The sequence below is a fragment of the Nanorana parkeri genome, unplaced genomic scaffold (genome assembly GCF_000935625.1).
Source record: "Nanorana parkeri isolate BGI_ZX_2015 unplaced genomic scaffold, ASM93562v1 scaffold1541, whole genome shotgun sequence".
In the NCBI taxonomy this organism is placed as follows: Eukaryota; Metazoa; Chordata; class Amphibia; order Anura; family Dicroglossidae; genus Nanorana; species Nanorana parkeri.
Genome location: NW_017307809.1, coordinates 1 through 18,605, shown reverse-complemented (window position 1 = coordinate 18,605; position 18,605 = coordinate 1). Strand labels below are relative to the sequence as shown.

Sequence of the window (18,605 nt, the reverse complement as noted above, 5' to 3'; positions counted from 1 at the left end):
GTAAGTTGACAAATAGTAGACTTATTCTGGGTGACACTGGAAGAGCCAATGAAAAGTGAAAAAGTTTAGTGATATCACAAGTTAGATTTTAGGTTTGCATAGAAAAACTATTTGAGGAAATATGTACAGTATATATTCCTTGATTATAGTTTATGTTTTGAGCAGCTAGTCATTTTAAAAGAATAATGAACGTTTGTGACCATGTTACAGCCATATTTACCATGTCATTCATTCACAGATCCATTAACAGAATCAGTAAATTGAAAGACTACAAAATAACATTTGCCACCTCGGCCGGATTTCCATTTCGGCACCTGTAGGCACGAATAAAAATCTGTTCAGCCTGAGCCGGTGCCCTTATCGGCTGCAGGAACCGGCAGCTTTCACATATGCAGAGAAGGACCCCAGTGTCACGTATGGCTGCCCTAAATGCCTGCATCAGACAGGTGTTTTACAGGGCAGACTTATGCACGGCCGGGGTCCTTCCCCTGCGTTTGCAGAAGCTGGCGGTTCCTGTAGGCACTGCTCATCTTGGAGCAAGAGGATGCATTTTGTGCAGAATGCACCCTCTTTGCCATTTCCGGTGTTGTATCTTGGGAATTAGGCAAAGTAGTTACTTGCACGGCATCCGTCTATGGAGGGCACCTATAGGCATGTGTATATTCTGCCCAGTAGTAAATCTGGCCCTGTGTGTGATGGAGATATTGCCATGATGGGCAGGTCAAACACAGTGTATAATGAATCTGGTCATTGACACCCTCAGCAAAAACATATTCCTTCATCAAATTAGTGACTTGCTCTAAGTCAGGGATGCTTTTTTTTAAGTTAGCATGCTTCTGCCATCACGAATCTCTATAGTATATCTGGCAATGGAAAGGTTAATCCTAATGGTATTCGTTCATCGTGGCGGTTTCACATACAGAGACCACAAAATGTATATGTGTTCTAACAAAATGATAAAAAAAAGAGATATAAATCATCCAAACAAGCAAACAAAATGACTCCGATTAAACCCTGCAGTTGCCAGGCTACTGACAGTGGCTGTGTATAAGTGCTGTGACACAATACTCATGCCTTTTCTTGCATCCTTTAGGAAGGCTGCATTATCCCGTGAGCAGGTCCTTCCATCTCTCTAGCGAACTGTTTTTTGTTTGTGCTGGAGAGAAAAAAGCAGGATACGGCAGTCTTCTAGAAGCAGCTGAAATCTGGAATGGACATGGAAATCCTTAAGTGGTTCACAAAATATGACACATACGTGAAGGTAGGCATAGCACTTCCAGATGTTGTAGCGATGTACTGCTCGTCCCCCTGGTGTGTTTCAAGGAAGGCAGAATTTGGACTCTTCTAACAGACTGCTGCTTTTTCATTACAGCCGTTTAGTTTTAAAAAATGGACTTCATTAAATAGGAAAGGAAAAAAGCTCAGCTCACTGCGGAAGAAGCTGGTTACAAAGCATTGTGGTTTTTTTTTGTTCTGCTTTCATCCATCTCCGTGGAAACTGCAATAATCTTTGATATGAGCCGCTATTGCATTGCGAAAATTTCACTGGTACCCTGGATGTGTTCTAGAAGCCTCACTTGTTATTCCTGGGAGGTACGCAGAAGCAATCTAAAAAAAGGTGCAGCTATTGAGCGATAAGAAAAAGGTGACTGCCGGGATCACGTCGCTGAAAGGGCTGGTTTTTAATGTGTTTCAAAACATACTCGCCCAGCCCTCTGCTGCCATTTTGTTCAGAGTGATCTGATAAATGGTGTTTCCTACAACTTACAAGATTCAGGGAGGTTTGACTAGGATACGGTGTGTCTGACGGGAGGCAGCGGGGTTTTCTTAATCCACTTTGCTGGCAGTGGCAGAAGCATCTGCGTCGGGTCTACAGGAAATCCGTCCTGTGTTCTCTTCATGCGCCTGTCGGGTGCCCTAGTTTGTGACTGAGGTGGGAGGAAAGATGAACGCATGGTGAACCCTTTTCTCTTCTGAACATTTAAACCAGGGGAGGGCAAACTTTGGGCCTCCAGCTGTTATGGAACTACAAATCCCATGAGGCATTGCAAGAGTCTCACAGTCACAGGCATGACTCTCAGAGACAGAAGCATAAGCTGGAAGGCCGGAGTTTGCCCATCCCTGGTTTAACCCTCTTGCTGCCACCAACATACGCCATACATCGTTGGCAGGGTGCCCCTTTAAACAGACACCGCCAGATCGCTTCCAGGAGCCAGTAACGTGCGGCCCTCCCCCAACCAACACCCCCATCATCTCGGCATCTCAGGTGTTGGCGGGAAGCAGAACATGCAATTGCCAACAGACAGGTTTTAAACGGTGAAAGCATACTGGGGTGCTTCGTTTAGGGAACACAGCTTATCTTTAATTGCTTCTCAATTTTATAAAAGAAGACTGAAAAGCTTGATTGCTCTGTCAGATTTCAATGCATATTTAAAGTGATCATGTGGGGGATAAAACAGATAGCAGGCCCCTGTGCTGATAATATAAGCTTTGGCACATCAGAAGACATTCCTCGTTCCCGTACCACCCAGAGCTCTTTGAAGCTGGAATCACGGGACACCTTAATGCAACACACATAATGCACAGTAACGCACCACATTAAACCGAACAGGTTTCTTTCTCTTTGCTTCAAATGCTGGCATTATTGGCCCCAGCCGGTGTAAACATTTCTTTGTTTACAATCAGCCTGCTTGCAGTCTGCACTGATCAGCAATAAAATGGATTTGGAAGAGATATATGACCTGCAATGAAAACAGGGGTACAAGGTATGGGTCATGCTGACCTTATAAACTACTGTATAATATAGCCGGACAGAGGCCATGCTAAAAGGTTCTTTCATATGTTGAAAGTCAGTATTTTCATAGGCTTAGGCACACCCTCCCCATGACATTGCTTGACCATTTGGCCTTTAAGAGCTGGAGTAGTAAGGTACAAATATGTGCCTTCCATTCAAGCCTGCACAGTAGCTTTCCATAAACAAGAAAAGGGCCATTCCTATACAGTAATGGTATGGCTTCATTCAAGAATACAGGGAGTTACTTTGCACTGCAGCGCCAGACTAGATTTCGGAAAGAAGGTTGTGAAGAACGGAAGAGACACCTAAGCACCTGGGGAGGGATGTTTAAAACTGAACTTCAGGCAAACTGCTAAATACACACATAAAACACGTATATGAGAATTGATTTACCTGCCAAAGGATTTGTATTCCGTTCATCCAGTCCTGAGATTTACACTGCTTTTGCCATACAGCACAGTTTTGTCTGGCCGGCTAGGAGACCTGATTCTTCTCTGCTGCAGTTAAAGTAGTATTATAGGCCCCCCCCCACACAAACTTACTTGCAGCTGCTTGTATCCTCCGCCACAACTGGGTATAAACTCAAACTTCCTGGCTGTGGGGGAGGGTACTGAGGGCAGAGGATTGGTAGGCTCCTTCTGCCATCAGTCAAACTGTGACTGCAAGGGTGGGGGCGTGGCTGCCCTCACACTGTGTGTGTGTATATAGATAGCTAGGTGCTGGCACGGCCATGAGCATGCACGCACGGGTGCCCCCACATCAGCCGGGAAAAATATAAGAATAAAGAAAAGTATTTTTAAAGTAAGTCTGGTTCCCATTAAAAACCCAGAAGGTTTAATATCACTTTAACCTCTTCCCAGCCGGCCGTTATAATTAACTGCTGGCCGAGAGCTTCTTGGATCTGATCGGCCGTCTAAAGACGACCTGTTAGCCCCGCCCACTTGTACGTGCGAGCTGGAAACTGTCAAAATTAAAAACAAGCAGCGATGCCTGTTTACATACAAGCGGTCCGCCGGCTATATAACTATTTACAAGCATTAAAAGCACTTTAAAAACACCCTCATTTATCTCTGTAGATTTATCATTGTGGAGAAATTCATCTTCAAAATCCACAACAGGGGCACTGAAATCACAACTCCTTTTCCCTTACTTTCTATTGGGAGCAGAATCTTGGCAACCTGCCAGGCCTGTAATGTAAACACACAGCAGGTGTTTCTAAAGGTGCCCATACACCTGCCGATTATCGTACGATAATCGCGGGAAATCCCGCAATCGTACGATAATCGGCAGGTGTATGGAAGGCGTGCGACCGTTTCTACTGTACGGTCGCACGTCTTTTGTCTTACGAGCAGGCTCGAAAACCTGCCGAGAATCGTACGATTGTCGGCGGGTTTGTGGCCTGCTCGTAAGACAAATGCCGCACATCGGGGGGCGGGCTTGCGATGATCGCAAGTACGATCTGCCTGCCCAAGATGGGCAGATCATACATTTTTTTATTACCTTACAACCATTCCTAAAGGTGCCCATACACCTTACAACCATCGCAAGACTTTTGTCTTGCGATGGTTGTAAGGTGTATGGGCACCTTTAGGAAGCCAACTGAAATCTGAATTTATAGTCTTTCTTGTGATTGTTGAGAATCTTTGAGAGTGAATTACTTCCCAGTGCAAGCAGCTGGAGGTAACAGTGATGACTTTGACTCTTTTACTGCTTGTTAATAATATGTAAAAATGTAGCAGCAGCTGTGAGCTTGGTCTCCTTTTCTTCAGCCTATTCCCAGCTATCCAGGTCACTTTTACAGGCCTATAGACAGTTCATGCTACCTCCCTAAATGTCAGAAATGCTCTGGAATCTGTTTGTAGTAATTGCATAGGGCTCAAATCAAGGTCATCAAAGTGGACTTTTTTTCTTTAGTACAGTTGCATTCTTTGTTGAATATCATTGCTAGATCACAGATCGATATGTGTTGTCAAGGACTGCTCTTTAAAACATCAACACTTTTTATTCTTAAGCAGTAGTCTTACAGTTACCTGCGACCTGTGACAGTTACAATGTAACTGTCACAGGTCGGCTCAGTAGATCGGGAAGTGAGCGACCGTCGCTCGCTCACTTCTCGATCTATCCCTGCAGAGAGCCGTGAGTGACAGTCACGAGTTTCTGCAGGGATTCCCCACCTCTCCCCTGTCCGATCCTCCAGCGCTGACTGGCGGAACGGACGGGGAGGGGGCAGGCACAGCTGGCTCTGCCTCTGGATAGGCAGAGCCAGCTATCAATCCCGCAGCTGGGTGGATCTCGACAGCAATGTCGGATCCGTTCCGGGTGCGGCGTCTCAGTATACTGAGCTTGGGGTCATGGAAGAACGCAAATTTGTGTCCTCCCGTGACCCTTAGGAGAACTATGGGGAAAAGCCCTGACCCCATAGTTCTCCTTTAACATACAAATTGTTGACTTTACACAAAATGAATTTTTCAGTAACCGGTTGAATTACCTTTTAATTACGTTCTAACCTGATAATGTAATGTTGTTTCTAAAGGCTGTGCCATCCCTACTAATGCTCAACTTCAATAGTGCATATTGGCGTATGTTTTTTTTGTATTGTTTTGGTAAATAAATGTGATTTGTATTGTCACAGGCGAAGATGTCTCAAGTGAAGCAAGTAGGTCTTCTAGCTGCTGGGTGCCAGCCATGGAACAAAGATGTCTGTGCTGCTAGTGGGGACAGATTTGCTTACTGTGCTACTTTAGCTATTTATGTATATCAGGTATGTTCTCTTTTTGTTATCTTCATCAATGAATGGGTGGACCACAATCATTCAACTTTTTTTATGCAACAAAGTGGAGGAACTTGAGCCAGCCAAGACAATCATATACACTATATTGCCAAAAGTATTGGGGCACCCCTCCAAATCATTGGATTCAGGTGTTCCGTGAAATTTCCTTGCTACTAAATATTTACATAAGTAAAGTTAGCCATACATTATGCAAATTTTGCGAACTGGGTGACGCTGTCTGCACCCTTTTAGCTGGCATCCCTCGATCAGCTGATTGAAGGAGCCGGCTGTAAAATCTGCTAACGAACAGAGCCGGCAGCCAATGAGCTTCTGACAGTGGCCTGCCGGTGCAGTCAGAATACTTGAACAGAGCTGGAAGTGGCCGGTGGCTGCTGTCAGAATACAGGAGAAAGAGCAGGGATTACTCGATCAATGCTCGTATAGCGTTGATGGAGAAATCTGTTCTATTATTTTCGTTAAGCCCACGGGTTGAACAAAAAAAGTAAAACAGTGTTGGAAAATATTCTAACGAACAGGTATTCTGACAGTGGCCGGCAGCTGCTCTCAGACTACAGAAGAAACAGCGGGGATTCCTCCATCAATGCTCGTATAGCGTTGATGGAGGCATCTGTTCTATTTTTTTCATTCAGCCCATGGGTTGAACAAAAAACAGTGTGTGGCCAGCTTTAAGGTGTCCATACACCTTACGATTATCGGCCGATTTTCGTATGCAATCGCATTTTCGTCCGATATTCGTAAGGTTGATGGGCAGTGTACAACCGCAAATACTGTACAATCGATCGACCTTTGACTATCCAGCAGTTTAGAAAACTTTGGCCGATCATATGATTTTTGCAAGGTTGGTGGCGTTTCCGTACGTCAAAATTCGTACGATTTACACTGCTCATGCGCAAACAAAAATACGTGCGGCCGATTACCGCAATTCGCCCAGGTGCTTTTTTAAAAATTACTGCTGATTGAACCTTGCGATAATCGGGGCAGGATGGGGCCTCCGTACGGCAATTCGATCATCGGACGAAAAGTGTTGTCCGATGATGGCAAAGTGTATGGGCAGCTTAACACAGAAAACGTTCTGATGCATTGAAGGGGGCTTGGAATCGCAAATCTGGTAGAAGAGCTCCTCCAGAAGTTTATTCAAGCCAGTGATTGAGCAAACACATTGCTATACACCCAAAACTGTAATTAGCTTTGACTAACCATAACCTTTAATTAGAAAAGATTTTGGGTTCTGTGTTTTATTATTGGTGTACTGAAATGCAGGCTAAGAATCAGGGTACCTCAAAGCAGAAGTATTGTTCTGACACATCATTAAGGTACCGGTATATCTGGTTTTGTAGATATTGCACTTGTATTTCATCTTACATCATTTTTTACCTCTCTCCAGCTGGATCACAGATACAATGAATTTAAACTCCGTGCAATCATGTCAGAGCACAAAAAGACAATCACAGCCATCTCCTGGTGTCCACACAACCCTGACATGTTTGCCAGTGCCAGCGCAGACAATCTAGTGATCATCTGGAATGTGGCTGAACAGAAAGTGGTGGCCAGGCTTGACAGCACCAAAGGTAAGTGGAACAAAGAGAGCTGCCTGTGGTATCAGATACTCAATAGTTAAGCGTCTAAATATATATTTTTTTCGTTTTGGGTCTAAATATATATTTTTCGTTTTGGATAGAGTATAGAAAATGATGAAAATCCCTGTCAGCCTGTGCCCCATTCAATTCCTGTCCCAGGGACCCCACAGAAAGTGAAGGGAAATCCTTTTAGGCAGTTGTCAGTGGAACAGGTGTACCCATTGGAAGATTTCTCTTTATTCCCATTTCGGTGACAGCTGCAAACTGTAGACTTCCCATCACTTACTGTCTTGGTGACAGAGATGAATAGGGTTATTCTCTCCAGTATGACAAAGAGAATAATAAAAGCCTGACATGGCTTTTAATTATTGTTTAATATATGCATGTTTCAATGCTTTAAATATTGTTTAATCATGTTTCAACATTTTAAATATAATTTAATATATGGATGTTGCAAAATGTTTTACAGTTGTGGTAAGTCTACTTATCTTAGTGCTGACTGCTGCATGGAAAATTGGAACTTCAGCCAAACCTTTTTTTTTATTAGGTTTAGTTGGAGTGGGGAAGGGTTACAATGCTGTAGACAAATGTACTGGCAATAATTATAACTGACAATATTTATATAATAATTAGAACAGTGGGCATACATTATTAGTTATTATTTTCTGTAGCATATATTAAATCATGTACAGCTATATCACATTTATTTGTTGTACCCTACCATGTCATTTCCTTCCAACCAATACTTAAAACAAATAAAAAAATTTATAATTTTATTATTAGGTTTTTTTTTTCTATGCTTTGGGCTGCTTTTTTTATTTCAGTCACTCTCCTTTCTCATCTTGTCCTTGTCTAGGAATGCCAGCCTCGCTGAGTTGGTGTTGGAATTCTGGCGATGCTGTAGCCTTTGTATCACACAGAGGGCCCCTTTATATCTGGACTATCTCTGGACCAGACAGTGGTGTGGCTGTTCACAAAGAAGCCCACAGCTTTCTTTCGGACATCTGTCTATTTCGGTGGCATCCAAGAAAAAAAGGAAAAGTTGTCTTTGGACACACAGATGGCAGCCTTTCCATTTTTCAACCAGGTAAAATAAAATTGTGATTACAGGAGGTATGTTTAAATCTCAAGTTCTATATTTGTTAACAAATTTGCCAAAATCTGTATCGAAAAAATATAGCTCTTGCCACAATAATTACATTGACTGTAGTGATGCCCCGTGCAGAACCTCCAATCTGCTTACATTTCTAGTTGCTTACATTTCAAAATACAGTATATGTGGAAACCACATTACCACATCAAGTCATCTCTGATAATTATGGTTCCTAACATTAAGCTGTCCAAGTTGCTCAGCTATGGGACATATATAGCAATGTACAAACAGCAGACTCACCTGGATGTAGCCTCACCCTCCTGAAGGTGCAGCCACACACCAGCAGCCATCGTCTTTACAAGGCCGCTGAAGACTTCCAGTGTGTGCCTTTACCAAATCCAAACAAGCAAATATGGCAGCTGCTCTGATCTGTTTGAAACTAGCAAACAAGGAAAGATGCTAGTGTATCATTTGATAGGAGCACTAGCTTTCTAAGCAGCCATGTCCAAAAGTCTGTCAGATCACGTTACTTGCGTATAGTAATTATCGTTTTCCCTTTAAGACTCCTTGATATTTGTATGAATATGTATGATCCATGAGCTAAGCCACTTTATAATAGTCACCTTATGGTAATTTACTTTACTAGGTCTCACATTTTATTTTTTTAGCTGAGAAAAAGGTTCTTTACTGCAAGAGCAGTGACAGTCTTCACAGGAACAGGTTCCAATAACTTTAGTAGATTGCTTTCCTAGGGTTGAAACTTCCCTAAGAAAGAAATGGGATTAATTAAAATGATTAAAAACATGGTATATTATTTATATGTGGATGTTATCTGATTGCCATCAGGGATCAGTAAGGAATACAGTAGGTATTTCATGCTGTGAGGCCATGACTGCTTCATATAAGATCATACCTTATTTTAAAGAAGGATACGGTGGCAAGTGTGACAATCTGCCCTGCCACAACATACAAGAAGCAATGAACACAATTCCTGCTGACAGTACATAGGAAAGCCATTACTAGTGACCACTAAACATATACTGCATTAATGAAACATTGTTGGGTTTAACTTTACCCAAGTTAGGCTGAATTCAAGGACAATAGAGTTAGCCAGTGAAATCTGCTTGATCCAACAAGTGAGTTGATTTGATTACCACAACCTACTCTAGAGAACTGGTTAGGGGATCCTTTGGACACCTTGCTAATTCACTTCTGGATTGGAACAGCATATGCCCATTGCCTCATGCTTCTTGACTAGAGGATAAGACAAGCAGAGGTTCCCTGTTTATATGACATGGCACACGTCGTAATGGTTGTTCAGCTGTGAACTTGTAACAAGTTCTGGGCGATGAGTACAGAAATTAAGGGCCTCCAGAAATGGAAGCACACATAAAGTACATCTTGTCCTGTGCCACAAGAAACGCATCTTTTTATTTCTTTAGGTTGTAAGAGTCAGAAGCATGTACTGAGACCGGAATCACTGGAGGGAACAGATGAGGAGGATCCAGTAACAGCACTAGAATGGGACCCACTTTCCACTGATTACCTTCTTGTTGCTAATTTACACAATGGGATCCGACTAGTAGACTCTGAGTCCTTATCTTGTATTACTACATTCAGTTTTCCAAGTGCAGCAGCATCTGTTCAGTGCTTAGCCTGGGTCCCAACAGCCCCAGGCATGTTCATAACAGGAGGTAAGCCTATATGTACTGCCATATTTCATTGATTAAAAAAAATAATACTGATTTCTGTATGACATTTTACTTTTTGTATCAGTATAGACTATTACCTTTTTTTGCCATACTGTATCTTGCACAAAGATTAAGTGCTGAGAGCATCATTTGCAGGTTCTGATGCCTCTCAGGGTTGAACCTTTTGTTTTTGTAACATTGTAATATGGCACACTCTAGAGTGGAGCAGATTGTGGAATAATGTCAATTTAGTAAAACATGACAATTAAAAAACATCAAGAAGAACCCTGAATAAAGCCAGCAATAGCCAGTGAAATAGTCAAATGAGTAAGATCTATGTTATTAAAAAAATGGAGCAAATGTTTGAAAATAGACACCACCGCAAAAAATGTCATATGTCATTTTCAGCTACATCCTGAGAACTTATCACACTCGCTTTTATTTCAATATAATTTATGACTATGCAGGCTTTCATTTACAATTTACTTAAACATAATGCACGTGACAATTTCATTATCAGGCATTGTTTGATCATTTTCAACAATGGTTAAATTAAATTAATGAAAGGTTTTGTTTCATTAATCATTTATGTTTAGCATGTGTTTTGCTTTGTCATTATATTTTCCATTTTTGGGATACACATATCTTTGCTAGTTTTGGGTAGATTCCAATGAAGGATTCTCACTAGATGACATGCTTAAAAGAGAACTATGGTCCAACCTTTCCCAAAGTTCTCTTTAGGGTCACAGGAGGACATGTACTAATGCCCTCCTGTAACCCAAAACTCAGCCCGCTATATGCTGACAGCGCAGAGCCGTGCTGCAGCCTGGACGTTTTCCGACAATATTGTCAGGATCCACCCCGCTGCCGGATTGTGCCCACCCCTATCCGTTCCTCCAGTCAGTGATGGAGTAATAGAGAGAGGGGGGGGGAATCCCTGCCGGGAGCAGTGACTGACAGGCACCACTCTCTGCAGGGAGAAGATCGGGAACTCAGCGATCAGCAGTATGTCATTGCTCAGTCCCTGATCAATAGAGCTGACGTGTGACAACTTAAGTGTCACAAGTTGGCTCTAATTATGGGTATGAGTGTATTTCACTCTCCCCATACTTCTCCTTTAAAAGCAATTCCTAGTGTCCAGTAACTTCTCGCCCCTCCTCTATCCTCTGTGTTTAGAGGTCAATAAACTTGTATAATTCAAGTACAAAAATATATTAGCAAAAAAAAATTGGGAAAGACTTGTATTTAATTTACAAAATGTTCTTAGAAGTGCAATGGGGATTTTCTGCATTAAATATAACAGTCAAGGAAGGACATTCATTTTAAGAATGGCAGCCCTGCCAAACCACGGGCTGCTATATGATCCCCTAAATCTTTCATGTGATGAGGACTTTGAACAAATGGAGTAGAAAGATATTTAATGGACTACAATCTCACATTTAGTTTACTAACTGGTATTGAAATTATAGCCTATCACAGGAGCAAACTTGGAGTGGTGTCTACTTTACAACAAACACAGGGAGCATGGGGAACAAAAGTAGACACCCTCCAGAAGGAAGGACCAATTCAGAGATGATTTGAGGATCTGCAGCCGAGTGATGCACACATAAAGTACAATTCTGGTAATAGTTAGGGTACTTGAATGCATTTTTAAGATTTAACGTCTGAGTTTAGTGTCACTTTAAATTATTTCTGTTAACTGTTGTGGGTCCTCATTCTGTCAAGCAAACCTCGAGAGTATGTGTATTTGCCAAGCTATTCCTTGGTCTCTGTCTTCACGCCCAGTTGCTTGATGTTGAAGAGGCATGAATCTGTCTGCCACCTGCTGTCTCTGGCCAGTCATCCAACGGCTAGAATTCCCTATTCCATTCTGGGAGCTCCACTAATGAGATCTGCTATTTGCAGGAGAACACTTTGATATTGTCTAGTGTTTGAAGGCTTGCTGTGTGGCTGATTCTTGTGATAAAGAGACAAAATGGGAAACACTACCTGCCTCAAAGAACATCCAGGAAAGGCCAAAAGTATCTCCTATTTTATGGAGCAATAATTGAAAGACCCTGAAAGATCATGATATTGGAGCTATCAAGACTTAATACCTACATGAGTAGTTTTCCTTGGCATATTAAAGCAAGTTAAAGGCAGTAGCAAAAAAGTATTTTTGACTAGTTTTTCTTCCAAATTTCTAAGATGAGAAAGAGCAACAACTTCAGGCTCAATGAATTTAGGCAATGGACACAGCCTTGCCACGTCCCCAGTTATGCGGACCATTAAAGGAGAACTATGGGGCAAAAAAAACTATTTAGATTGATTATACCGGGGAGTCCATTTAATTTAACTATTTAAATAAGAATTCGATCAGTGACTCTATACTCTTTTAATGAAACGAAAATATGGTCATGCAAGAAAATTTGACTAATGCAGAAGTCACATGGAAGACCAAGACCCAGATTTAAGAATGTGTTTTCAGTTCTGGATCCAGGAAAGAGGAATTAATTAATGGTTCAAATGTGAACATACCATGGATCTAGATAGAATCAATTTATATTCAGAGCCAATTAGGAGGAGCCAGGAAGTGCTGTATGAATGTGTGTTGGTATGAAGACAACATTGTCACATTTTTAATATGAGGGATCATTTGGAGAGGTGGAGGGTTTATTTATTGTAACAATTTTTGTACTTGACAATTAGAACTATGGGGCAAACTTTTTTGCCCATAGTTTACTTCAGGGTCATGGGAGGACATATATTATGTCCTCCGGTGACCTGAAATTTAGCATATTGCCCGCTATATGCTGAGACTGCAGAGCCACGCCGCAGCCGGGACTGATCTCAACAATACTGTCGAGATCTGCCCCGCTGGCTGATTGACAGCTGGCTCTGCCTTTCTAGAGCCAGAGCCACCTGTACCACCCTCCTCCCCGTCCGTTTCTCTACTCAACACTGTAGAAATGGAGATGGGGGAATCCATGCAAGGAGCAGTGACTGACAGACACTGCTCTCTGCAGGGAGAGGATTTGGAAGTCAGTGATCTGCGGTATGTGTTCGCTGACTTCCTGATCAATAGAGCCGACCTGTGACAGCTTCATTGACACAGGTTGATTTGAATTATGGGGATGAGTGTTTTTCACTCACCTCATAATTCTCCTTTAAGAATTGATGTACCTAAAATGATTGGTTAAAGCCAGAATTGTTTTTTCCCCCACTATTATGTTTTCTTTATACAGTTGTTTTATTTTATTTATATAGTGCAGACAATTTACACAGCACGCATTCACATCAGTCTTACAATCTAAGGTCCCTATCTCACATGCAAAGGCTAATTTAGACAGGAGCCAATTAACCTACCAGCAGGTCTTTTGAGTGTGGGGGGGACTGGAGTATCCAGAGGAAACCCACGCCAGCACAGGGAGAACATGCAAACTCCTTTTGCAGATAGTGACTTGGCCTGGATTGGAACCAGGGACCCCCCAGTGCTGCAAGGCAGAAGTGCTAATCACTATGCCACTGTTAAATTAGATAATTAAGATGGGGTGAAGGTTTTAGGGCTTGTTCAGACCATGTCTGGAGCAGATCTACAAACTGCGTGCAGTGCGTTTTTGATGCATTTTTTACGTATTTCAATATGTTCCAATGCCTTTTCTTTTAGCTTAAAATTGGCTTTCAGGTGCAGCCCTGTGCGTTTGCATGTGTTTTGATGCGTTTAAATACATTTTGGAATGGACTGCACCGGTGTGAACAGAGCCCAGAAATACCATAGGAATACATTGGGATGCATTTAAGGTGCGGACAAAAAACTTTTTGGTCCCAATCTGTTCTGGACATGGTGTGAACAAGCCCCAAGTGCATAATTTTTGTTAGTTAAAGCCTAAGTTCACCTTTTGCAAAAATTAAAGATATGCATGATAATATAAGAAAAAAAGGGCCAGCTCCTCAACTACAAGTGATCTGGGTGGCTATACTGCCATTTTTTTCCCCATACAGAACTTCTGTCCCCCAAACTGCATCTGTGAACACTGAACCATGAAACGCTGCTCCCAGCACTTCATGCTTCAGATGAGAAAAGCCAGCTGGAGTCCTAGGTAAACTAAAGGTGAAGCACATTCCTGTGCTTCATCGTTTGTGTGGGAGGTACAGGGGAGACATCAGGGGCCTATTAGAAATCCATTGTATGTGGGCACTGGATTTCCGGCATGTTCAACAAGTATTCTTCTGTACTTTGTGTGTACTGTGATTTTCTAAAGAGACAGAACATGGGTAAATGTGCATATGGTTTTTTTTTGTTTTTGCTTTTACAAACAATTATATTATTAAATAGGTCGGTATTCGTTAGAAAAGGTTAGAACAAGTAACATCAATGTTATGCTGTAATGGGCTACGTTTCACAATTTTCCAATACGTTCAGATTCCCAGGTTGGTGTATTACGAGTATGGAATGTTTCCAAGACAACACCTATAGATAATTTCAAATTGAAGAAGACTGGTTTCCATGCATTACATGTCCTCAACTCTCCTCCCAAGAAAAAAAGTGAGTACCTCTTAAAAGGAGGAAAAGCAGAAAATAAATATTCATGAAAATTATTGCAAGTTACTGTGGAGAAAAGAAGATAATGTCCACAGCAGCTTACTTCTATTTCCACACATTTGCTGTCTATAGAATGTGTGATTACAGACAATATCCATTTTCTGTGCACATAATAAAGCCTTTATGGGATTGGAACCTCATAGGGTTTGCCCTAAGTAATTAACAGTAAATAGGATGAGGTTCATAAAAGAAACCTGTCCTGCCATTGCTAACCTCCTTCTTAAGATACTAATCTGCTGGCTGACGTGTTGGCTTTAATACAGAGTTAGTGACTAAGAACATTTGCAGGGAAGTCAGTTTTCCTTATGTCTATACCTCCACTTGATCAGTAGTCAGAATCTGTTGAAACCAGAAAGTTGTAACAGCCAAGTTACTAACACTTTCAGAAGGTATTAGCCAATGGCAACCTCAGTATTTCTCTTGACATGTTTCCTGATTCCTGGCCTCTGGGTATCCCTTAAGGAAGAGAGCTGTGAAGTCATGAACTAACCTGTACATCTCTCATAAATATCCCTAATTTTTAAAGAGAATTGCAGTAACATACTGCAGCTCTCAAATTTCCTTGTTGTGTTGGAAAGTCCAAATGGCCATAGGAGCAATTAAGTGGGGTTAGCATGCAGGCATAGTTCTGCCCAGATAGCAGTAAATGGCCATGTTGGAAATGGTGTAATATACAAAAAAGACCTAGAAAATACAGCAGCCTTTACAAAAACAATACACTGAGATGTATTAAAGAGACCCTGTCAGGTTTAATGATGCAGCCTTCAACAGTCTTTTAGGCATTTAGCAACACGTGTGTTGGATGCCTATGCCTCCCAGTACATACTGTACATCCCGACAGAACCGCTCTAATCTGACAGAGCACCCGCCCCAAGGTCTCACCATACATTTTATTAAATAGCAACACTTTAGCTTTTTAAGCTTAGCATCCACAGATGCTTAGAATTGACTGGTCACAAGCAAGGAAGGATCAATTTATTTTAGCTCAGCCTACAGATATTAGTGTGTGTTAGTGTGATCAACAATGATGTGCCACATTCTGAGTTCCAGTACTGGAGGAACGAAAAAGTACACTGACCGTACACAGCTGTGTGTAATGGGGCTTCAGAGACAGCTGGCAACTAAGTATGCTGGGAGTTATATTGTCACTTATATGAAGAGGTAGGAGGTGTCCTCTACTAACCTGTCCAGGCACTGGTTCCAGCACTCCAGCTCTGTGCAGACACTCTCCTTACAGCTTCCCCGCAGTGCCATGAGATCTATTCGCTTAGCACATGCACGCTGCTACATCACCTTCCGCACCACAGCATGTTGCGGAGCAACTGAGCATTTACTAAAGCTGCCTGGTGGAGTCAGAAGTGTTCAGTGCGAATCCTACAGCTTCCTGCTGGAAATGTTTGTGAGAGCTATTCCCCCACCATGGGATCTTGTACAGCCTACCTGACCGGCTGACCCAGTGTGGCCTAAGCCTGGTAAAGGAGGGCTGTCTGTACTCCTGTCCTGTAGTGATGTAAGGGTCTGAGGAAGGAATCATACCATTTCTCTTGCAGGAACTTGATTTTTTGATTTCTTTAGAAATCTGACAGGGTCTCTTTAATACCATCCTATGGTTCTCAGCTCTGCACAGAACTACACACATATTTCTAAAGTTCCCAATCATACAGTATAGTATATGTATTATTTACAAGCATATAGACACAAATTTCTATTTTACAGAGTGATAAGTGCCATATTTGTTTTGTCCCTCTAATGAGCATTTTTAGCACAATCCCCTACAAAGAACCATCACACGTCATCCACTAGTGAGGCAGTCCCTCCTCCCACTCTGACACCGAACCATGCCTTCTCACTACCTCCCGGTCATGCCGTCTGTTGCTTCATGGATGGAGGAGTCGGCCTTTATGATATGGGTGCTAAGAAGTGGGATTTCTTGCGGGACTTGGTATGATGTTTCTTTATTACCATTGTCATAATGAATGATCTTAGCATGCCATTAGGGTGTGTGTTTTTAATAAAAAGCTATCATGACACATATCAATATCTCCTAGAACCTCACCAGCGTTGGTTTTGATATGTCATTTTGTATGTTCCTGCCCACCTGGGAGTTATTGGTGTTTTCACATCTGTAGGTTTCAGCTCCTTTTGAAGTACTCTCCATAATATAAAACAAAAAAACAACATTGGGAAGTTGAACCCATCATAATGGGTCTTGAAGATGTGCTTATGTACCAAATCCCAACAGGGGTATAAGAAATTGCCACAAGAATAAAATGCTTCTTGACTTTAATCTGTAGATTAAAGTTTCTCAGCACGAGGTTCAAGCTGTGGTAACATGCATTTATACTCCCTATTTGACAGCTGGCAGTGTGCACAGGTGCCCACTGGTAGTTGTCAGACCACAATGTGTCAGCTCTAGTCGCTACTAATAATATGGAATGAATCAGCATGGCTCCCAATCATGTAATTTCAGTATGACAGCTATGACATAGTGATCACAGCATGCCTGTTTAATACTGGGATGGTCACATTCAGTTGCAAGAAAAAAAAGATATATTGTTTGGTAGGTAAACAGTAGGCATATATGTATTTTAACTGTCTATTTTGCTACTTACCAGGAGTTTCTCTTTAACGATCACTGAAATATTAATTTTGGGAGATTGACTTATTTTTCAAATAAAAACGATGTTGTTTTCCTGTTGTCTTGAAGCGACATGAGGATACTTAGGTTTGCTTTAGTATGACATTTAATTCTAATTGTGTAGGGCCACATTGAAACCATCTTTGATTGCAAATTTAAACCCGACGATCCAAATTTATTGGCTACTGCATCATTTGATGGTACAATAAAAGTCTGGGACATCAACACGTTAACAGCTGTGTATACATCGCCAGGAAATGAAGGTGTTATCTACTCATTGTCCTGGGCACCAGGTAAATTGTTTGATATACTGAGATTCTAAAATGTTAATCCAATTAATGCACAGTCTGCTTAAATCATCATTTACTTCCTGCCTAGGAGATTTAAATTGCATAGCAGGAGCAACATCGCGGAATGGGGGTTTCATCTGGGACGTTAAGAAAGGGAAAATGATAACACGATTCAATGAGGTAGGCTCTTCTAAATTAAAATGTCCTAAATTCCCAGGCAAATCATACATTTTTTGATATGTCATCTAATAGCCATTCACCGTGTCAGTACGTTGGAATCAGTAAACATAGAGAAAACTAAAATAAATAGCAGCAGTAAACAAGAATGAAAATAATGCTACATATACATATATAAATCATGTAAATAGCTCTACACCGTAGTACCAGTAATGCAGAAACATCAGCTTCTATAACTGCTACAGTAGAAATGAAAAACGCTATGACTCAGCCATTTCAGTTTAAATTGGCCAAATATATTTGAGAGGCATCAAAACAAAAGGTGTACATTTTTTTTGTTTTTTTAGAAAGCAGCCGCAGCCTGAGTAGAAATGTCTGCATCCTGCCAGCATGCTGCAGAGAAGGGCCCTTGCTCTCTGTGTGGAAGCAGTGGTCTCTCTGCAGAGGGCATTGGTAAATCGATCCTATAAAACAAGAGCACAGAAGTGCACTGGCATACTGTAATAGTTAGAAAAACTTTAATGTGAAATGGTGAAAAAAATGAACGCACTCACAAACGTATTTGTTATGTATTAGCCAAAATGCAAATAGGGGAATGGAAGTAGGGAAACTGCCCAGCATGCAGCTGTTGGATCCTTCCGTCTCCTCTCGCTTCTCCCAGTTGCTTCTGTTTCCTCTAGTAACTCTGTGCTAGGTACGCATTTCATGGAGAGCACCTCAGGCTGATAAAGGGGAGGTGTTCTTCCCCAAGAGTGCTTTTCCTGTGTGCTTCCACAGAGCTGCAAGACTAGACTGATTTAGTTATATTGTATCTAATGTTCCTAATTGTTGCTATTTTATTTGTTGTTAGTTTATCTTAGCTTGGTTATATTGCTTGGAACAGGCAAATCATAAATTTTAAGATTGTAAGTGGTGCAACCGCACCTGTGCACTTGTCAGGGAATCGGGTTCCGTCCCCTGGGTCAGCCGCGC

At 41.7% G+C, this 18,605-nt stretch overlaps 1 protein-coding gene across 1 annotated transcript; it reads left to right on the top strand.

Moving 5' to 3' along the window:
• Positions 1-1,177: 1,177 nt before the first annotated feature.
• LOC108798707 (WD repeat-containing protein 17-like) lies at positions 1,178-17,636 on the top strand (the record flags this gene model as incomplete). The annotated part of the gene is made up of 9 exons (XM_018570485.1): positions 1,178-1,261; positions 5,427-5,555; positions 6,970-7,153; positions 8,019-8,249; positions 9,698-9,949; positions 14,349-14,471; positions 16,292-16,470; positions 17,291-17,459; positions 17,545-17,636. Coding segments are annotated over exons 1-9 (1,410 nt in total), but the record flags the coding sequence as incomplete, so codon positions are not given.
• Positions 17,637-18,605: the final 969 nt, after the last annotated feature.